At 36.1% G+C, this 23,653-nt stretch overlaps 1 protein-coding gene across 11 annotated transcripts in view; it reads right to left on the bottom strand.

The window, feature by feature from the left end:
* CADPS2 (calcium dependent secretion activator 2) overlaps positions 1-23,653 on the bottom strand; it is a 567,091-nt gene that overhangs the window by 48,783 nt on the left and 494,655 nt on the right. For 6 of the 11 annotated variants that reach the window (XM_001146755.6, XM_054687675.2, XM_054687677.2 and 3 more), the window contains 4 exons: positions 20,404-20,559; positions 18,855-19,002; positions 18,120-18,134; positions 11,179-11,253 (listed from right to left, as the gene is read on the bottom strand). In XM_001146755.6, coding sequence (XP_001146755.3) covers positions 11,179-11,253; positions 18,120-18,134; positions 18,855-19,002; positions 20,404-20,559 — 394 coding nt within the window. The remainder of the gene's footprint in view (positions 1-11,178; positions 11,254-18,119; positions 18,135-18,854; positions 19,003-20,403; positions 20,560-23,653) is intronic. The other 5 variants (XM_009454114.5, XM_054687681.2, XM_054687679.2 and 2 more) reach the window with 1 other exon arrangement.

Here is a 23,653-nt window from a genome sequence, read left to right on the forward strand (position 1 = left end):
TTGGCATTTTCATTGCTATATATAATGTATCCCATTTTCATCTACCTGACTTAGAGTTGCCCCACCTGGTTACTCTAGCTGGACTCTACAAGCTGGTCTCACAGAATGTATGCATGGAGGGACCCACAGGCTGGCTGGTACAACCCAGATATAAAAGGGACACAAGAGGACTGGAGGTGAAGCTATCACTCTTTCCCTCCCTGGTCTTGCTGAGTTCTGCATGGTGTTGTGGAGAGATCATAGGCTTAGGGACCACAGGGGCCAAATCCTGGCTCTGCTGACATCTATTGTGTGGTCTTGGGCCTCTGTTTCCTCATCTGTGAACAGGGAGACTGGACTGGTGACCAGTCCTGCCTTGAAACATGAGGCCACCCAGGTAGGGCCCCAGGCCTCCTTTCCCTTCTTAATCAGACTGACATCAATGCTTTGAGTGGTGTTATATTTTGCAGTGCTAATATACATTTGAGACATTAATATATTTTATAAACATTTTTAAAGCATATAAAAATGTATCTTAAAACTATAAAAATGTTTGAAAAGTCCCTAGTAGATGACCTCAGGACTCTTCCAAGTCCAGCATTCCGTGTGCTATGAGTTTCTAGAGCCTGGAGACAACAGATGCAGGCCACCAGCAGGCTCCATGCAGATATGTGCGTAGGACTTTTGTTCTAGATTGAGAAAAGGCTGTCAGTTTTTAAAAAACCCAATACCCCCACTTTTTTTGATGAGGAAAATAAGTCATGTGAGGACACCCAGCTGGTAACATAAGAAAATGGGACTAGAATCCAACTTTTCTGATGATCCCACACTTCGGTTGGTTTAATTTTAATATAAAGTGGCAATAAATATGACATTTCTTATACCCTTTCCTTGGTAAGATTTAATGCTCCCATTTTTTTTCCTTTGGTAAAAATTATTGAAGTCTTTCTGGCTAGAAGAATTTTTGTTCCCCCCCCCCCCCCTTTTTTTTTTTTTTTGAGACGGAGTCTCGCTCTGTCACCCAGGCTGGAGTGCAGTGGCGCCATCTCGGCTCACTGCAAGCTCCGCCTCCTGGGTTCATGCCATTCTCCTGCCTCAGCCTCCCGGTAGCTGGGACTACATGTGCCCGCCACCATGCCCGGCTAATTTTTTGTATTTTTTAGTAGAAACAGGGTTTCAGCGTGTTAGCCAGGATGGTCTCGATCTCCTGACCTCGTGATCTGCCTGCCTCAGCCTCCCAAAGTGCTGGGATTACAGGCGTAAGCCACTGCGCCCAGTCTTCCCCTTTCTTTTAAGGTTACTTTCCCTCTTTTCCATAGGTGTTCCAGTTACAGCACCTTGGCCTGAGAACAGTGGCTGCTGATACAGTCCTTTTTTCAATTGTTGAAATCTTATAATCACATCAATATTTTGACCCCATATCCCTCCTCTGAGCTCCAGACCCAAATAGTTAATATCCTCCTTGACATCTCCTCCCTCAGGTGTCTCAAAGGCAGCTCAATCTCAACATGTCCAATACTGACATCATGGTCTTTCTCTCCAAATCTGTTTCTCTTCCAGGACAGCCTGCATCTAGGAATGATACTAACATTCAGGCCATAAACCTAAGAGTACTCCTTACTATTTCCCTTTTCATTGTATATCTGAAATGTCTTTGGATTAGTTCAACAGAGACCAAGTAACAGCTTCTACACTATCCCCTGTTTGCTACAGGCAGTCAGATGAATCTTCTTATAATGCAAATCTGATTAATTCCCTACCCACACTCTCCAACCTTTCAGTGACTTCCCATTGCTCTTGGGATAAAGACTTTAAGCTCCTTAGTACTTCCTACAAGCTTCTGCTCACTTCTGCAGCCTCATCTTGCTCCAGGCCCTGGTTTCTGCAGTTTCTCTTACTTAAATGGTCCTTTCATCTCTCTTCTCCTGGTTAACTCTTTCATTCTTAGGAACTCAGCTCAAGCTTCACTTGCTTGGGAAAACTTTTCCTGTCCTCCCTGACTAAATGAGTTACTCGGTCACAGATTATCCTACATGACACATTTGTATGGCTTGCATTTAATGTTTGTTAGTGTGTCTCCTCCAAGGGTTAGCAAACTCCTTGAGGGCAGGGACCCTGCTGTTTTGCTTAGCACTGTATCCCTGCCATTGAGCATACTTTCTGGCACAGAGCTGCATCCTGAAACTCTACATTGCCTCATGGCTGTGAATTTCAATCCTTTTTAAAAAATGAATATTGCCCTTTTTCATTTGGGGCAGAGTCACAGTATATAATTTTATGCAAAGTACTTTATGTTCTAGGTTAGAGACAAGAACTGGAGTATTGATGCCAGAGCACATTTCTTTAGCATTTTCCAGATTTACTTTCATCTATTGGATTATATGACAAGCAGTGTACAAAGAATAATAGATAAAGAGGATTCAGAGACACACACATAACCATGAAGAAATGGCAGAGAAAGTGGGCACAGAGGGCACTGGGTAAGGAGAGGGCTAAATTTGCTTAGGAAGATGTAAGATGTCTTCTAGAAAGGAGAGCAATCCAAGACTTTTCTGGTTGAATTATCAGAAGAAAGCAAAAAAGGGCTCTTCAAGTAGGGGGCAGAATGTGAAAAGGCACAAGGGTCTGGAAAAACTATGAAACCAATAGAACTTTGGAATAGCTAGAGTTTAAGATGTGGGGGAGTGTGTTATGGGGACAGGAGCAATTATACTGTGAAGGGACTTGTAGGTGATGCTAAAAAGTTTTTCTTGTGGGTCAACCTTTCACAAACTATATTCTAAGGAATATTAATTCCTGCAAGATATTATTAGGAATTCCAGAATAAAGGGCCCCAGGACAGGTTAAGTGTAGGAACACTGCACTCTCAAACACTACATCCTGAACTACAAGGAATACAGTGTTCCCCAAATGGGTTAGTTACCTCATCTCATGGGACATCAACAAAACTCAAGTACAAGGTGTCCTGAGACACAATTTAGGAAATGATGGCACAGGGAGTAAGGAATGCCTACAACATATGAAGCATCGGCAATAAATGGTCAAATCTGTATTTTGGAAAGATACTCTGGCTTCAGGGCTGTATTAGTCTGTTCACACACTGCTATGAAGAAACACCTGAGACTCGGTAATTTATAAAGGCAAGAAGTTTAATTGACTTCTAGTTCTGCATTGCTGGGGAGGCCTTAGGAAACTTACAATCATGGCGGAAGGCAAAGGAAAAGCAGGCATCTTCTTCACAGGGCAGCAGGATGGAGTGAGTGCAAGCAGGGGAAATGCCAGATGCTTATAAAACCATCAGATCTTGTGAGACTCACTCACTATCATGAGAATAACATGGGGGAAACCACCTCCATGAGCCAATTACCTCCACCTGCTCCCACCCTTGACACATGTGGATTATAGGGATTATAATTCAAGATGAGATTTTGGGTGGGAACACAGCCAAACCATATCAAGGGTGAAGTGGGGGACCATGGTGGAGATCAGTAAGGCAAGAATTTAAATGAGGAAATGATGAGGGCCTGAAGACTATAGTAGTGCCAGTGAGAATGGAATGAGGCAGAAAAGGGAGTGTTTAGGAGATTGACTCAAGGCCCTGATGTCCTCCTGTGTGAATGTGCTTGAGCAGATTCTATAAAGACAGGGACACTAGGATGATGAGGTTTTACAATGGGGTGATCAGTACTGCCAATGGAGACAGCAAATGCAAAACAAGAGGCACCTGGGGTGGGGTGGAGGTGATATGGGTATTTTTAGACTCTGACCTTGTAGAGATGTACAGAAAGCAACTGGAAATACGGGATTTTAGGTGATAAAAATTAGAGGAACAATAATAACAATATCAACTAATATTTAACAATGTGTTGGCCACTGTTCTAAGACTCTATCTGTATTAACATAATTACTATTCACTAACACTAATAAATGCTACTATTATATTACTCCTACTTTATAGGAAAGGAAAACTGAGCCACAGAAAGCTTGTTTAAGTAACTTGACTAAGATCAGACAGCTAGTGGAGGAGGTGAAATTTGAACCCAGGCCAGAAGTTGGGCTTTTAATTGCTATTCTACACTGCCTTTCACATACAGAGCTGGGAATCACAAGCACAGAGTTAAAGCCGGAAGTGGAAAAGTCACAGAAATTTGTAGAAAAAGTTCAATAGAGGACCAATGATGGTGGCCCAAGAAGTAACAGCATTTAGTTGGCAGTGGAGAGAGAAGGGCACAGAGAGGGAAGGCCAAGACCTTTTCTAGGCACATAAAATGTGTATATAGTAGGGAGGGACACATACTGTTTAGTACTGTGTGTGATTGAGAACTTGGGCTTGTTCTCATGTTATCTGTGGAAATATGTGAGGTAAGAAGAGGATCTAAAGGTAGGCTTGAAGAGGAGAGGTAAAAAGAAGAAAGTGCAGTTTATTTTTATCCAGATGTAGCAAATACATTTGTGAATATGCACAGAACAATTAAAATATGGAAAGAAATATCTGGGATATGAGAAATTCACTGTTAATTTCATCTACTTTATGTTGAGTTAATTATTATGATATAAAAATGTCAACGACATGACTCTTAGAATTTGACAGTGTAGTAACAGTTAATATAGAAACCGCATATTTTAATTTTTATGGGCTGGTTGCTCTTTACAGATTTCCCAGAGATGTAGAATCAGTTAAGTGCACTGGATTAAGGATCTGAAGCTCAGAGGTTTGGATCCTGATTCTCACTAATTAATTAGGTGTTTGATGCTCATCAGTTTAATAAAGGACTTTGAGAACTATGTTCCTATCAGTGACTGAGGATAAGACTGCCCATTTCATTAGAGGCAGAGTCACAATATATAATTTTATGCAAACTACTTTATTCTATGTTCATTTCATAGGTTTTATAAGGCTTAAATAAAGTCACAAATGTACAGTTACAGTGGCAGTTTCACAGTACGTACTTCATAACTCTTTTAAAAAAGTCATTTCTTCCTTGGTAAAAACAAGTGTGAACAAACTGTCTTATAGGCTATTTTTTTTTAATATCCTGAAGTTTAAAGGTTTACATGCCAGTCTGGATGAAGATTCACCAGAGCAGTGTTTCTCAAAGTCTGGCTCATGGTTCCCTATTGTAAAATAACCATGGTGGCTGGTTAAACATGCACATTCCTTCCCCTCTTCCCAAACTTAAGACTCAGCATCACTGGCGATTGGGGTATGGAAATCTGCATTTTAACAGTTCTCAGGTAATTTTTTTGTGTATGTGTGCTAACATTTAAGAATCATTGCCTTATAAGATGTTTTAGTTTTTCTTAATGAAATAAAACCACAATCTATCCTGCCTGTGGACCCTGGTATCACGCCTGCCCAAAGGCCCTAACAGCTGGCCCACACAAAATTTCTAGCTGGGGTGAGTGATCCAGGGCTTTTCCTGCTGAAGTCAATCGGTAAATAGTGGAAAAGGTCACTGTTTTTCCAAAGGTGCAGATACCAATGTAAGGCTACAGGGATCATGAAGAATCAGGGAAACATGACACCATCAAAAGAATAAAATAAAGCTGACCGATAACAAATAGGGAGACTCAATCCAAAGAAATGGCTTCAAAAGTGAATTCTACCAAACATTTAAAGAAGTGAATTCCACCAAACATTTAAAGAAGAATTAATGCCAATTCTCTTTAAACACTACCAAAAAAAAAAAATAATAAGAGGGAACACTTCCAAACTTATTCTATGAGGCCAGCATCACCCTGATACCAAAGCCAGACAAAAGATACTGCCAGAAAAGAAAACTATAAGCCAAGATATACATGGATACAAAAATCTTCAACAAAATACTAGCAAACTGAATTCAACAGCACATTAAAAAATCATACACCATCACCAAATGAAACTGATCCCTAGGATCCAAGGATGTTTGAATATAAGCAAGTCAGTTGTTATGACACACCACATTAATAGAATGAAGGATAAAAATCACCAAGATCATCTCCATAGATGCAGGAAAAACACTTGACAAAACTAAGTAATGTTTCATGATAAAAGCATTCAAAATATTAGGAATAGAATGAAATTATCTCGACATAATAAAGGCTATATGAAAAGCTCACAGTTGACATCATATTCAGTGGTGAAAAAATAACTTTTTTCTCTAAGATACAGCATAAGACAAGGATGCCCACTCTTACCACTTCTATTCAACATAGTACTGAGAGTCCCAGCCAAATTAAGTAGACAATAAAATAAAATAAAATAAAATAAATAAGTAAAGAAGAAAAAGAAAAGAAATATAAGGCATGCAAATCAGGAAAGAACAAGTAAAATTATCTCTGTTTGCAGATTACATGATCTTAATATGTAGAAAACCCTAAAGACTCTACAAAAAAGAACTGTTAGAATAAACAAATTCAGTAAAGTTGCAGAAAAAAAAATCACATACAAACTATCACAAGATCAGAAAACCAAACACCGCATGTTCTCACTTGTAAATGGTAGTTGAACGAGAACACATGGACACAGGGAGAACATCATATACTGGGGCCTGTCGGGGGCTGTGGGGATAGGGGAGGGCTAACATTAGGAGAGATACCTAATGTAGGTGACGAGTTGATGGGTGCAACAACCACTATGGCAGGTGTATACCTATGTAACAAAAGTGCACGTTCTGCACATGTATCCCAGAACTTAAAGTATAATTTTAAAAAGTCATTCATATATCTGTATACTAACAATGAACTATTTGGAAAGGAAGTTAAGAAAACAATCTCATCTACAATAGCATCAAAAATAATGCAGTACTTAGAAATATACTTAACCAAGAAGGCAAAAAATGTGTACACTGAAAAGTATAAAACACTGAAGACATTAAAGCAGACAACAAATAAATAAAAAAATCCCATGTTCATGAATTACAATAATTATTATAGTCAAAATGTCCATACTACTTAAAGTGATCTACATATTTAATGCAATCTCTATCAAAATCCTAATGGCATTTTTTTTTTAAAGTAACAGAAAAAGCAATCCTAAAATTCATCTGGAACCACAAAAAGCTTCAAATAACCAAAACAATTCCGAGCAAAAGAATAAATTGGAGGCACCACACTTCCTAATTTCAAAATCTATTACAAAGCTAAAATAATAAAAAAAGTAAACAATGTTAACTTTTTTAAGTAAACTTTTTAATGTAAACAACGTTACTGGCATAAAAGCAGATGTATAGGCCAATAGAACAAAACAGAGAGCTCAGAAATAAACCCACACACATACGGTCAACTGATCTTTGACAAGAGTGTCAAGAGAAAAGGATGGTTTCTTCAATAAATAGTGCTGGGAAAAGTGGATGTACACATACAAAAGAATAAAAGTTGACCCTTATCTTACAACATAAACAAATGGATCAACAAAACCATCAACTAAACACCATCAAGTAAAAATGGATTAAATAACTTAAGACCTCAAACCATAAAACTTTTAGAATAAAACACAGGGAAAAAGTTTCTTGACATTGGCCATAGCAATGACTTCTTGGCTACGATACAAAAAGCACAGGCAAAAAAATATTTTTAAAAATGAGATTCTATCAAGTAAAACAGCTTTTGCACAGCAAGGGAAACAATCAACATAATGAAAAGGCAACCTACAAAATGGGAGGAAATGTTTACAAACTATTTGTCTGATAAGGAGTTGACATCTAAAACTCAATAGCAAAAAAAAAAAAAATTAAAAATTAAGAAAATGAGCAAAGCACTACATCTCTAATGGACATGTATAAATGGCCAACAGGTATATGAAAAGGAGCTTAACATCACTAATCTTTGGAGAAATGCAAATCAAAATCACAGTGAGATATTAGCTCACATCTGTTTGGATGGCTATTATCAACAACCCAAGATAACAGGTATTAGTGAGAATGTGAAGAAAATGCCCACTGTTGGTGGATATGTAAATTGGTGTAGCTACTATGGGAAATAGTGTGTAGAATCCTCAAAACATGAAAAATAGAACTACCATATGATTTAGCAATCCCATTAATGGGTATACAGACAAAGGAATTGAAATTAGTATATGGGAGAGATATCTGCACTCTCATTTCTTTGCAGCATTCTTCTCAATAGGCAAGACTTGGAAGCAACTTTAATATCCATGAGACAGGTGAATAGATAATGAAAATGAGTTACGTGCATATAATGAAATATTATTCAGCCTCAAAAGAAGGAAATCCTGCCACTTGAGACAAACAGATGAACCTGGAATATATTATGCTCTGTGAAATAAGTCAGACACAGAAGATTAAATATTACATAGTACCAATTATATAAGGAATTTAAAATAGTCAAAATAATAGAAGCAGAGGGTAGAATGTTGGTTTCTCAGGGACTGAGGGGAGGGAGAAATGGAGAGATATTTGTCAAAAGCAGTCTCAGTTATGCATGATGAATAAGTCCTGGAGAGCTACTGTACAGCATAGGGCCTATAGAAAACAATACTATTTGCTAAGAGGATTGATCTTATGTGACTGTTATCACACACAGAAATAATTATTTAAGAGGGCTGGAGGAAACTTTGGGAGGTGATGGATACGTTTATGGTACAGTTTGAGGTGATGGTTTTATGATTATAAACTTATATGGTTGTATACTTACCTACAAACTCATCTTGTATATATTAAGCATGTACAAATTTTTTTGTCTGTTAATATCTCAATAAAATGGTTTTAAAAATATCATAATTATGGAGATTAATTTGCATCATCTTTTTAAAAAACATCAATTATTGTCATCTCTTATAGAAGCTTGAGATGTTTGGTTCAACCTATCAAGTAAACTTATTTTATACTTTTCAACCAAAGAATTAAAGATAAGTACGATTTGACAGCAGGAGAAATTAGGCATAGAGGAAAACTATAATCTAGTGCTGATTTCTAAATATAATATCCAGTATTATACGAGGCTCTTTTAATCAAAATTAAATTAAAAATTTAATTTCTCAGCTTCACTAGCCACATTTCAAGTACTCCACAACCACATGTGGCTAGTAGCTACTGGTGGACTGTGCAGGTTATTTTAGAATATCTTTTCCTTACTTAGCTCAAATACACTATTATTAAAATTAACCAGATGTATTTGATATAGAAAAATTTAAGTATCTTACTTTGCCAGAAATGGATGCAGAGATGACATGCAGCCCCATCTGCCTTCTCTGTACTCTTCCTTCCCACTCCCAAAGCAAAACTTGCTGGACTTTTTCCTTGCTGCCTGATAAACCTTATATCATCTATAGCTAGCATGTAATTGAATGATGCCGATTATGCAAACTTCTCACAAAAGGCAACTTCCACATGAGGACTATGTTCACGGGTTGGTTATATCTGGATAAAATTTCCCTGAAGGCCTCACAGAGAAGAAGGTGCAAAGTTAACTTTATTTCACTGTAGTGCGTTGACTGTGTGGTGATGCAAGCTGCTGTGCTGGGCTCCTCAGAGGGTGGAAATCTCACTGCTCTTCCTCAAAGAGCTTGATTCTCCAGTAGTTCACCTCTTCCCCTCATGGTTTTCCTATTATTTTTTTCTCTATCTATCCACTTGTTGGTGAGTGTGTGAGGTATCTGTATCTGTAGGTATTTGGTGCAGTGGTAAAAATCAGGAGAACAAAAATAAGCTGGTGAGGTGGTGTGATTCTAACATCGTTTTTCTTTGTGGTTGTTTTCCACTCTAAGACATGCCATGAGATAATTTGAAAAATACAAAAAAAATGAAGATGAAATGAAAAATGAACTATACTCCCATTACCCAGAGAAAAGCTCTGTTAACATTCTGGTGTTTATCCTAACAGTCTTTTTCCTATAAGATGCAAATTCAGATCATATTTTACACTTTTAAATATTCAGCTGTTTTCACTTAACACTATATTACGAAACTCTTCATTTATCATTAATAGTCTTTGAAAGTATCATTTCTTAATACAGATGTCCCATAATTTGCTTTACCTTTTCAGATGTCCCATAATTTGCTTTACCTTTTCCCTCATTAGAAATTAAGGTTGTTTCCAAATATTGGTAAGACATAATGTGACAAGTATCAGTAATATATATTTTGTGCATCTAAGCAGTATGACAAAATAGAAAAAGGTGAAAAGGTATTAATGTACTTGATGTATTTCCAAACTATTTTCCAGAAAGGCTGTAACAATTTATACTCCCCTATGTAGGAAAGGTGAGTGTCTTGCCTCACCTGAAACTGAATGTTACTTTAAAAACATGTATGCTAATTTGCTAGAGAAAATAGTATATTATTGTAGCTTACTTTGCATTCCTTAAATTATTAATGAGGATTAACATTTTTCATGTTCATGGGGCATCTCTATTTTTTCTTTTCTAAACAGGATGTCTTTTGTCTGTTTATTAAATTGGGGGCGGTTTTACCTTTGCTTCTTGTCATCCTTCCAGTTGTTTTATGAAGAAGCCTGATTTGGGGCTTTTTGATGAAGCCTTGTGAGAGCATGGGATATATCTGCTTATAGGAAAGTGCCTCTAGGAACATGACCATTCTCTCTGTTCATCCTCTTAAACTCCTGGTGCTCTCATGTTCTCTCTTCCTTTCCTTATCAGCCCCCGATCTCATATGCTACCCATGACCATCTGTTACACCTTAGAGGGAATCTAAATCATCTAATCACTAAATGATGCGCCCACTGCTTCATCTCTACTTATACAGTGAAAGATCATAGCTTTCATCAAAGGTATTTTGAGCATCAAATTGGAAATCCTGGGAAACTCCTGGGCGTGGAGGACCTCAGATGTCACCCTGCAGCTTTCTCTGTCTCTGAGAACAGATCTAGAGCCTTAGTGCCATCGCCACTACAGATGGGCTAAATTCAAGGACTGATGACTACTCAAGGCTGCTATGGAGTTAAAATAAATAGCATAAGAACATGAATGTGACATAATAAGGTTTTACTGGAAGAAGAGTTAGTTTTAAAATGACAACAATTGTAGGAAAAGCCAAAATTTATTATATACAAAAAAACAAAAGCTGTTGACATAGTGTTCCTAACCTTTTTTTGCTCCCAACTTTTCTGAAAATTCTAATTTTTTCCTGCCCTAATCTTTTAAACTACATTTTTTCTCAATTAGATATTTAAAAACATTAAAAAATTCTCCATTGACAATTTTTCACTTTGATTTAAAAAGGTGAATAAATAATACATTACCTTTGAAACTAACAGTGAAATGATTTCTTTTACACTGTTGTCGATCAGATCATCTATTTTTGAATGGTACTGTTGCTAGATATTAAAAGACAAAAACTCATTAGTTGACATGGACACAAAACTTTTGTCATCAGTCATAAATGCTCTAAATCTACTAGTTATGACCTATCAGATTTATTTAAAATGATCATTTGGAACATTAAAAGAACAAAACCTTGAAAATGATCCACCCAGTCAACACTTTTTACATTGTGGTTTGAAAATTTTCCCATGTGCACTGTTGAGTTAAGCAGCTAATGGGGTTATTATTTAGATGAATTGAGTTCTTATTCTTATTCAGGCAGAGGAATGTGAAGGATACTTTTTGTCTTCTCCTCTATAATTAAGGTGGCCATGTATTTTTCTAAAGGGTTGGTTTAGCTGGAGAAGCAAAAAGACTAGAAAAAGATTTAATTAATACTGCATTTCATGTCTGACAACTCTCATTCATAAGTTATTTTAAATGTGCTCTAGAAATAAAATGAGCTCCCAATTGTTCACTCTAAAAGGACTTTTTGTCAGCACAGGGAGCAGCAGTTTATACAATTCTTACAATATGCTCGAGCAAGGGCAAAATTAGAATTTCATCAACAAAGGTGAATAGATGGTAACAAATTAATAGGCCATAAAAGGTATAATGAAACATCACTCACTCCCCATAGTTTTATTACCGCTTCCTCATGAAAAAGATGCCTTTAAATAAATACCAAAAAAAGATGTATTTAAAATCAACCTGAAAGACTTTTTTTTTCTTTCTTTAGAGAATACTAGAGGGCTCCATTCTTAAATTAGCAGAAGCTTTGGCTTCCAAGGCTTGTGAAGGCACATCCATTTAAACAGTAATTCTTCCTTTAGAAGCATTTATCTGACAACTGATTGTCCCCAATAGCCACTTCACAGAAAATGTGACTTGTAAAGACTAACCCTATCTTGATGGTTCAAGGCTTCTTGTAACAGCTAACAAAATGCATAGAGTAAAAGTACTCAGGTCAATATAAACATTAGACCAACTTCACTGCTGGTTGAATGGTTTCTTAAGATGTAAGTTTTTGAAAGCTATTTTTTTTTTTTTTGTGCTGAAAACATGTCTCAAAGTTTCCACACAGAACAAAACATCAACTTAGGTCTGCTTTGGAATACTCAGGAATGACACTCCACCCCTCTCCCCAAGGGTTCTGACAGTTACAAGTGATTATCATAAACCTGCATAAATAATAAAGAAAGGAAGGATAATTTTGGAGTGTCTGAATTATTTTCTTTTTCTGTGTGAGTCTGAGTGTGTGTGGGTGTGAATATAAGTGCGTAATGATGAGTGATCTAAAATTAACCACATTGATGTGAATGTGGAATTTTCTGGGCACATATTGCACCCACTAAAGCATGTCTGTCTCACTTAAAGCCTTTATTGATTCCCAAGTTTGTGCTCCCCAGAGGATAAATGGAATTGAAACATAGAGAGTGGATTTCTATTCCAGTAGTGCTGATATTTTTGCTTTCGAGATAGCTTGAAGAGAAGGAAAAGGGGAGAGAAAAGGGGAGAGAAGACAGAAAAACACGTAGAAGAAAAAGAGCCTGAAAAAGCTGGCTGGCAGTTAAACTTCTGATCCAGTCTAAATTATTAATAATTTTCTGAGCCAGGCAGGCCCACACATGAACATATCTGAGACCAGCTGAACAATTCCAGGGCACTGGCTGATGGGTAGGGTAATCCCTCCACAGACACACTTACAAAAAAAGGCCCCCCAGCTCCTGGCTGAAAGCTGTGCAGCTGACTGTGCGATGGAGAAGCTTATGCAAATGAGCTCTGCCTGGCTCTCCCACTCTGCCACTCTTGTTTCACGTCCTTCTTGCTCCAGATCAGTGTATGCAGCACGAGGAAATTAAATGCCACGTGATACACCTCTTTGGGGGTAGAAGAGGAAAGAGATACAGGAGTTGGGCTTCAAGCATCTCACTTCCCTCTTACATGGAAAGTACTCCAAAGCATGCAGGCATTGAGGCACCCAGACTTCCAAGCAGGTTCCTAAATATGCCTTATCCCCAATGTTTTTCTCTGTTTTCATAACTTTCATTTTTTGAATTCAAAGTGATCAAATGTCATCAGAAAGCTATTGTATATAAAATACAGAGCTTCTACATGTTAAACTTTTGGGTTGAATTGATTCTGGCAAATCTTAAAATCAAGGGATGAGCCACAAAAGAGGTCATTGATACCCATTTTCTTGAAAAGCAGTGAAAGTCAATGGACACTAGGAACCATTAAATTCTCCTATAATACACTCCTGTAGATTGTTGCTTGCTTTGATACCTGATCTAGCCACAAGCAGAGAGAAAGAGAAAAAGAGGAAGAGATGGGGAGGGAGGGAGAGAGAAAATGAGAATGAATGAACAAAAACAAACACATACAATGTTAAAAACAAAGGAATAAAGAAGTATACATCTGAAATTTAATACCCAAGGGGTAAATCCAAATAGTGTGAGGTTTTTAGATTTGTATAATATGGGATTCTGCTATTGTAAATATATCTGGTTAGATATGACTTACACTAATATTACAACTGCTGGGAACTTTCAGAATCTGCTCTGGCTGTGCAGTTGGTGGAGGTCGTATAGGCACATGAGTGTGAGAGAAAAGATGGCCCGAGAATTCCCATTTTACATATATATTCTGCAGACAATAACTCACATATGCCATACATAGGTATACAAAATTAGCTAGAAAAAGTCATTCATTAGGGGACCCAGATAACTTTCTTTTTCTTTTTCTGTGTTTTTTTTTTAATCCTTGCTAAAAAATGTATTAAATAATGTATTTCAGGAAAATGACAAATTAACATAAAAGGAAGTTGTAGAATGAAGGAACAAGGATGAAACCAGAAATTGAAATATGTCAATAAATGTAATTAATGATTATCTGTAAAAGTAATATTTGTGTGTGCACGCATTTAAAATAAGGCAAGTCAAAAACTGCCAAAATAACAATGGTTATTGTGTGTTCATCTGGGGTGGGTACAGGAGTGTTCAGTGGATGGTTAAAACATTCTAAGATCAGTGGTGTGCTTAAACTAGTTCATAAAAGCAGCTTTTTAGAAATTTTCAGATAACTTTCAAAGACAAACATGAACATGCAAAAAGAGGTCACAGGTAAAAACAGTTTATCTGCATAGACATTTTTAAGTTAAAATTGATAGTTTTTTTTCCCATTTAGTATAACAGACAACATTTTTGGTACATTTTTGTTTCCAACAATAAAAACCTATAAAATTTTTATCAGAGGCTGGGCATGGTGGCTCATGTCTGTAATCCCAGCACTTTAGGAAGTCAAGGTGGGAGGATCGCCTGAGCCTGAGTTCAAGGTTGCAGTGAGCTATGAATGTGCCACTGCACTTCAGCATGGGTGACAGAAGGAGACAAAAAAAGAAAAAAATACTGAGAAAAGGTAATGCTTATACACTGTTGGTGGGAATGTAAATTAATTCAGCCACTGTGGAAAGCAGTTTGAAGATTTCTCAAAGAACTTAAGACAGAGATACCATTTGAATCAGCAATCCCATTACTGGGTACATATCCAAAGGAACACAGATCACTAAACCAAACAAACGAAAACAAAAACAAAAACAAAAACCACTTGAACTTGTATGTTCATTGCCATGCTATTCACAGTAGCAAAGACATGAAATCAACCTAGGTGTCCATCAATGGTAGACCAGATAAAGAAAATATGGTACATATACACCATGGAATACTAGACAGCCATAAAAAATTACAAAATCATGTCCTTTGCAGCCACATGGATGCAGCTGGAGGCTATAATCCCAAGTAAATTAACACAGGAACAGAAAATCAGATACTGCATGTTCTCACTTACAAGTGAGAATTAAACACTGAGAACACACGGACATAAACATGGGAACAACAGACACTGTGGACTAGTAGAGGGGAGAGGGAGGGAGGGAGACATGGATGGAAAAACGACCTATTGAGTACTATGCTCAATACCCACGTGTAACAAAACTACACATGTACCCCCATATCGACAACAAAAGTTGAAATTTAAAAGAAGAAAATAAAATTCTTCAAATACTTCAAGTTGGATTGATAATCTTAGATTCTAGGGCTTTGTTAGATTTCAATTCATTCTTAAGCAAAGTTTCTCCACATCTGCCCTCAAAGGCAAACTGTGCCTGCTTTCCCAGCAGGTGATTCTGAACTTACATTAAGATAACCATTCAGGAATCCTTACTTCATGAAGCCCAGGGAAATCACAGGTCAGACACAGTCCAAAATCCTGGCCTCTCTACAATCAGGTGAACAGCACCACTTCACCTGACTGCTGTTACACAAAGACACTCATGAAATGACTAATCAGATGCTAGTGAATTCCAGCTTTCTTAAAAGATTTTGGACCTTGTCTTGGGGTATATAATATTTTAAAGGTACTGGATTGTTAGTTCCAGAAATGGATGCATTTTAATTTAACTAAGAACAAATTTGGCCCAAGTAGGGCCCCTTGCTCCCCTGAATTGCCATATTAATGTGTTTTCACCTTCATCCTCAACTAATGGGACCATGGAACGAAGTGGTTCTGAGGGCTGATGAATGCCTACAGCCCAGGTAGTCATCTGCTTTTGTGCAGTTATGGATAATGAGGATTCTAAACACTGAGGTGGCTTTGTGATCTCGACATCTGTCCCTGAGGGACTGGCCTGAGACTGCTGACTCATTTCACACAGCTGTCACATAAGCAGATCATTCACCCACTAATCACTCCATTAAACCCTATTCTGGGCCTCAGTGGAACATGTTTGCATCATCATGTAGCATGTAAGAAAAACAGGATCATAATTTAGAAGCACAAAAGGGAATGCATTGTGAGGAAGGAGTTGGGCAAGTTTTATATCCCAGCGATGACAATATAACACATTTACTAGAGATTTTGGAGAGGTAATTTCTTTAAAATTTAGAAAAAACATTGCTGCTATGTTTAACTATGTAGTATATATTTTACATGGTTCCAAATTGTCTAATGATCTAGTTTTTTTCAACAACTTTGTTGCTTTTTATAAATGAGGTCCGCTGGCTCACCTGTATATGTAATGTATATACTAATTTTCAATAATTCCAAAACTTATCTCAGCATATATACAGAGGGAAGGCCTATGCAATTATGTGGGTATGTTTACTGGAGAGAAAAAGCGAAGTATAAAATTCTTTTGCAATGAAATTCTTGTTTACCACTTTTTCAGGGTTGCTAATGGGTTTTGCATCTGCATATTTTGAACTATGTTAATTGTGTGAAAGTTGTGGGGAACTAATTGTCTCTGGTGTGAATGTACAGGTGCACACATAATGAACAGTAGTAGATTACTCTTCAAAACCACCCACCTATTAATGTAAAGAATCATTTGACAATGTAACAATGTTCATCATTTGTGTGTGTGTGCGCCTGTTTTTCCTTTTAAGTACTACAGCAAGTTGTTTCTTACAGGGGAGGATTTTTAAAGCAGTGACAACAAATCTGTTCATCCACTCAGCAAACATTTACTAAAGTGCCTACCGCATGTCAGGTACTGCAGTATATGTTAAAATAAGAACAAACGGATAAACCCAGTATGAATGGAAGATGATTCCACAAACCAGATGAGAAAAGAATGGGTTTATGAGGAAACCTAAGATAATATTCTCAGGCAGACAATCAAAGGCTTACATCTGGTTATTAAAAAAACATGAGGAGGTAAATAGGAGCCACTGGTACCTAAGCTAGCTGCCTACTTATTCAGATAATTAGATATAATAAATCATGTTGTAAGTGATCAGAGAATGGTAATTACTGAACATTCTATAACACATATCAGTTACCTGATATATGTGTAAGGTTGTATGCTATGGTAATATAAATACATTTTTTTTTCTGCTGAATTGCTCAAAGAATAAAATTGTGTATTCATGCATAAATATAAGTTATGGCCAAATAGCTAATGTCTATACCTGGGGCAATAGGTATAGAATTCACAAGTAGTAGGCCTTCCCATCTATTTTCACAGTTAACTAAGCCCCTCTGCTTAGATGAGAATTGTCAGCCCAGGAAGAGTCACCCTGAGTTTGATTCCCAATTGTCAACTGTAAGACTTGTAAGATGTAACTTACCTACAGGACACAAAGACATTCTGACTCACGAAAAAAAAAAAAAGGATACACTAGTCAATCCTTTATGCATAAAGGTTTTCTAACCTTGTACCTCAGGGATTCTGGGGTAGTATTTTAGGACGACCTGTTGTGGAGGAGGGCAGAAGTCTCATGACACAGGCCTGCCTCTTCCTTACCTCTGATGATGGTCACATCCTAGGCCATGAGTGGGAGGAAAGACTGTATCACTGGTGGGCTTGTACCTCACTGAAATCCACCACTGGGTTCATCTGTATGAAGTGACTTTGGGTGTGGCCTCCTGGTTCAAGTTTTTAGGGGCTATATGTCATCTAAAGCTCCAAACTTGGAATTCTTTTGGTATTAAAAGTATACTGTAGATAAATGCTTGAAAAATGTTAATTATCACTCTGCTCCTATAGTTATTCAGATTTCAATTTAAAAGAAGGTGAATTAATTTGGTTTTAAATAATTTTATCTTTAAAATTCTAAGAGTAGTTTATAAATTCTGCAGACTAACAGGGGAGAAACATTTCCCTTGTCATTATTTAAGGTATAAGTATTTAGTGTTTTCATGAATCTTTGGACTATTGCTATGTTATTGGAAGCTGTTAGCCTTATATATGTGAACACAAAAGCCAAAAATCTGAAAATAAATTTATATAACTTTAATTTGAAAAGATGAAAATAAAAAATATACATTTACAAAAATAATAACTCAAATGAAATGTGCTTTTAGAAAAAAAAATGAGACTTACCCATTGACTACCAAACTGGATCATGCCATGGGTGGAAAAAAAAAGATGATGAAAGAGAACAGAAGGGAAGAATAAAGAAATGAAGAAAAAGTAATTACAATGGGAAAAAAAGGCAACAAAATCAACTTAAACAGATAATTGAAGAAAAATAAATCAATTTTCACCCAATCACCACTCTCAACAAAAAATCATGGGGTAAAATAAAATTGTACCTCTGAATATAAAACCAAACAAAATATAAATCAAATAGAAAGAATAGGATATTTATTGATAAGAACTAGGCCTAGATTTTTAAGTCTATTTCAACCTAAATTTTTAAAAATGGAAGCTACTGTGTAAATAAACTATTTCACACTTTTTTGTGTGTCTTACTTTTATAGATGCAAACTCTGGATACTCTAGATTTGTATAAACAAAACAGGTAGCTTTCCAGCTTTCTCATTTGCTTGTAAAAACCAAGGTTTATGTAAATGACACAACACTTCAGCTGTTAAAAGCTATATCTAAAATTCATGGCCACTAATGCAATTTTAGACCATATTTATATCAAAAAGGAGAAACTGACATGAGCAAAGGATAAAGGCCATTCTGTTATTATAGTAAAGAAAAGATCAAACGTTTGGTGCTAGAGAACTTGGTCTTTTCAATCCAATCAAGAAAATGCCTTGTGGAAAGGGCATTTCCCATGCCAAGGCACCCTGTGCTGCCTTTCCCCATGTGGCACATTCTACATACCTCTTGTCCTCCATCCAGGGCACAGAGTTTGGTGCTTTGCTTTTTGGCGTCGACTAATACATTAAACATAGTGCAAACGGAAGCTGGAATGCGCAAGTCAGTTGTTTTGCTTGCCTTTTGTAGCTTGAGTTCAAATGCAGTTCTTGTTCTAGTTTTTAAAACATGAATTCAGAGTAAGAAATTCTGCTATACAGCTCACCTGTTTTGTAAAAAGTGAAATCAACACTACAAGATGCTAATTTAAAACATGCAAATAAGGAGTAAGCAGTGTGGCAGTGCTTGGGAGCTAAGGGGTTGGATGCTTTTCTTTTCAAGTGTCTCAATGAAAGATCAGATTGTGATATTTTTATATTAAACCTAGCTTCATGCAGTCACTCAGGCAGTATCGCCACCCAAATGAAGCTTTTTGTTATATCTAGAGTACCACATTTAATGGAAAAAAACTCGTAATTTCACTTAATTGTCTGAATTAATTGTCTGAATTTCCAAGTAGAAAAATCGCACACTTGTATGCATTTAAGCAGAATATATCCTCTATGTGAGGGCTTACCAAATTAGAAAAAATAAGCACAAACCTAGAAAACCCTAAAACATGGTAATCAATGTACAACAGACAATGTGTAATTCTTTTATGTCACTTACATTCTCTTTCAAAAACCTAAAATTGCAGGCAGGTTTTTGAAAGAAACTGCATCATGAGCAATTTGGAATTGGTTTTGCTGAAGTATCCTATGAAAATCCACAGAATCGAGACATCAAAATCAAAGATGATTTTTAAAAAACATTAAACTACCTAATCCAGGGCCTTGCCTTAAGGGGCCACTGAACATTATTCTAAAGACAGATTTTTTTCTTGGTTTCAAGATTTCAGAAATATCCAACTGGTCTAACCAGTGTTTGAACACTTTTCTAATATGTGGCTCCATATTGTCCTTGTATATATAATGAACAAGGACAATGGAAAAAAAATGTTTGACCAATTAGGATGCATTTTTTAAAACTATTATAAAATGAAAGCACATTTGGAAGAATACAAAGCCTCATAACTTATTTCCAGTTAAGTGATAAAGAATGTAAGCAGATAGTTGGAACTCATCTGTTGTGGACAGAAAATAGTTAGTAATCCCAGAACAACTGATGGTGCTGATCCTATTTTGAGTTTACTATGCCATTTCACAGCACACAGACACAGTACATAATGCATACAGAACATAACAGACCTTTTTCATATGTCTCAGGAGATATTACCTTGGGAATTTAAAGCATAGTATTCCCAGAGAGATAACAATAAGCCCTAAAGAAACCATTAATATGGTATAGATGTTACTGATTAAGGCAATAGTTGGGAGACCTGAAAAAAGTATCCAGCCAATTTCATCAATTACATGGGTCCCCAGAATTTAATCAAGATAACCTAATACTCATTAAATGTTGGAATAGTGGTGCATAATGAAACCTTTGCTGTGACAATAATATATTAGGTACTTGATAAAAAGTGATATTTTTGGGTGCTGGCACATTAAGCAGCAATTTGAAAATACATGTCTACCTTTTGACACAGGCCTCTAGCATATCACTGGCCATTAGTTTAAGTCTTTGCTCTAAGTGGTGGGCAAATTCCTGTTCTGGCCAGTGCAGATCAAAGACAAACATTTGCAGTGCATCAAGCTTCCAAAAAAGGTCTTCTGATGTTGCTGAGCCATTGCTAGAAGAAAAAGGAAAAATGAACATCATGAACTCCCCGTTAATTAGGTATACCATGAATACATTGTTTTTTCTTTTCTGTATCAATTGCCATCAGCGAAAAAATATAAAGTCTCTAATGATCCAATATTTTCTTTGTTCAGCCTTCTAATTGTTCCTCTACAATTCTTAATAAGGCAGGGCAAGGAGAACAAAATAGAAATAAATATGGTGGTAGGGTTTCATACAAAGAGGTAAAATGGATATGTATACTTTACTAAGGAAATTATATTGTGTACATAAGAACAAACATTGTAACTGTTCTTTACCAATCTCTAGGATAAAGATTCTTGCAAATCCCCAAAATTATGTTTTATGCAAGAAAATCCTTATGTTAGCAACCAGTACCTTTGCCGTTATTCATGCATATGTGCCTCTGTCACCATGGTGGTTTCTGTCTATCTACATGTGTGTAGAATATAGGGTCCTTGAATTTCTCAATTACAGGTAAAGGTGAGACAGGAACTGGAAAAAAAACGGGCTAGGTAGGGAAGCAATCTTTTATTTTCATTTTTTGCTTTTTCTGGCTTATTAAAACCCAACTTAGTGCAAGGTATTGTCTGACAGAGAAATGACATTCAGGGTGCTCTGAAGATGGAGAAAAACAACGCGTTTCAGGTCCTTATATCTAACTGTGGAGCCAAGATTTGCTAAGCATTCACTATTATGGTAAAATTACTCTACAGGAGTGCTATCACCCCATGTATGAAGATAACTTATAGAAGAGTTACAGTAACTTATAGAAGTTACCTTCTATAAGGTACCTTATAGAAGTTACCTTCTATAAGGTACCTTATAGAAGTTACCTTCTATAAGGTAACTTATAGAAGTTACCTTCTATAAGGTAACTTATAGAAGAGTACATATAATATTTTGGCAAATGGTTATTACTTTCCATTATGCAAGTACATAGGCTAATACAGAAACAAGTGTTTTGAAAGTAAAATATTCCTACATTAAAACATATTGAAATTTAACCATAAAAAGCATAAAAGCAAAAGCAAAAAAAAGCTGCTGTATGATTCATTTGTTCTCAGCTTTCCCACAATTGCTTCACATATACTAACTTAAAATTTATATTTCTAGTTTACAAAAGAAAATTAAAGAAATAAACTCATTATTACAACAGCACAGGGGAAAATACCTATGTAACAAACCTGCACATTCTGCACATGTATCCCAGAACTTAAAGTAAAATTAAAAAAAAAAAATTGTTTAAAGCACTACATTGTTTCGCTAAATATATCTTTATGAGCTAGCTTAGAAAAAAAGGCACCTCTTGCTCTTGACTAATGAAAAGCTTATTTCTGCCCTCCACCCTGGCTTCAGCGTCAAAGCTCTATCACAAACCTACATTGCTTTTCTCTTCTCATTCTGCCAGTAATTCCTCCTGATCTCCTTGTCTAGCCAAAAAGCCCTCATACTTAAGTTCTCTAGGGACCAATCACAGCAAAGCAGTGAACACTCCCGTAGCACTTTACTCACTTAAATCTCTTCACCTTAATATTCAGTGCCTCAAATGCACCATTAAATAAGAGAACCAGACAACACCATTCTGATACTACAGTGAAAGTGTTGAAAAAAACACTACCTTTATTTCTCCTTTTGCCATATATATCATACAATTAAGAGAAAAAAAAACAAACAAACAAAATCTCCCTTCACATCCACAGTGTACAGCTTGGTAGATTAGAGGAACTGAGTTTTAAGAATAACTGAATACAACTGGCAAAGAAGCAAATCTGCTTCTTATAATCTTTTTTCTTTGGAGAAATGTAACTATTTGGAATGTATATATTCTTTAACAACACAATGACAAGGAAAAAATCATAAAAATAAAATCTCTAATGGTAAAGGCAGAATTCTACTAAAAATAGATTTTCTAATAATACATGGCAATCTTTACAGAGAATATGGTTCCATTTTTCTTCTGTTTGATTCTATGGTAAGATTCTTGACAATAAATGTGTTTAATTGGGAATGTAATTAAGATAACAAGTGTTTGTTATAATTAGATAGATATATGAAAAAAATGTGAGTAGGCTTTCTCTGGAGTTGGTACATATAACCTGCAATTTATTCAGAGCTTTTTCATTTTAAAATTATTTCTAATCAGTGGCCTATTCCTAAAGGTATTATTAACAGATTAAAGAATTCGAATGTGAGTAGTGGACTCTGAGATAATTTCCTAAAAATGCCAGCAGGAAACTTAACTTGCTGGCATTCATTTCTAGAGAAAAAAAAAACAGAATAAAGATTTATATACAGATAGATATGTCGATGAGCAATCCTTGCATGATTTATGCATTGGTAGGCAGGGATGTATCTTCAAAACCATGGTTACTTTTATATTCTTCTTATTTAATCAGCAGTTGTATTTTTAATTCTTTATGTTAAATATAAATGTTTCTTTTTATTAATGTTTCAAACTTCAAAAAACAAATGGCAATAACATCATAACATTATGAGTAATTCTGGACACTCTGACAAAGAACCTAATGTTGATAACCTTGGTAGGTAAAGATAATGGTGATCAACTTGTAAAACACATTTTTAAATTTCCCCAGAATGGTGAAAGCACAATCACTTTACTTACAAAGCCCCAATTTGTCATTATTCCTGTCCTGAAATTAACATACTTTAAAAAAGGGTCCTCAATAAGGGATTCAGAGTTCGTACAAATCCCAAAGTTAATAAAAGATTACTAACAAAAAAATAAATTTCACAGGATAATGCCCATGATAGTGTTCTTGGCTAAAATCAAGCGTTAAATAGATGAGAAATTAGGAAGAAAAGGAGTTAAATTATAAAACAGTGTAAAAAAGAACAAAAAATCATACACTTAGAAAGGTTCATTATAGTTTGTGGGCAATTTTCTGAGCACACACAGACACCACTTTACACACTCTAACGACCAAAAGCATTTGCCTGTAAGAAAAAAAATTCACATGTAACATAATATCCTAGTGAGTATTATGAATGCAGTTATGATGTTAAACTTGGAGAAATATTGCCAAATTACTTTGCAAGTTATTCTCTTTCTTGGTCTTTTCCTA

The sequence above is a fragment of the Pan troglodytes genome, chromosome 6, assembly GCF_028858775.2.
Source record: "Pan troglodytes isolate AG18354 chromosome 6, NHGRI_mPanTro3-v2.0_pri, whole genome shotgun sequence".
In the NCBI taxonomy this organism is placed as follows: Eukaryota; Metazoa; Chordata; class Mammalia; order Primates; family Hominidae; genus Pan; species Pan troglodytes.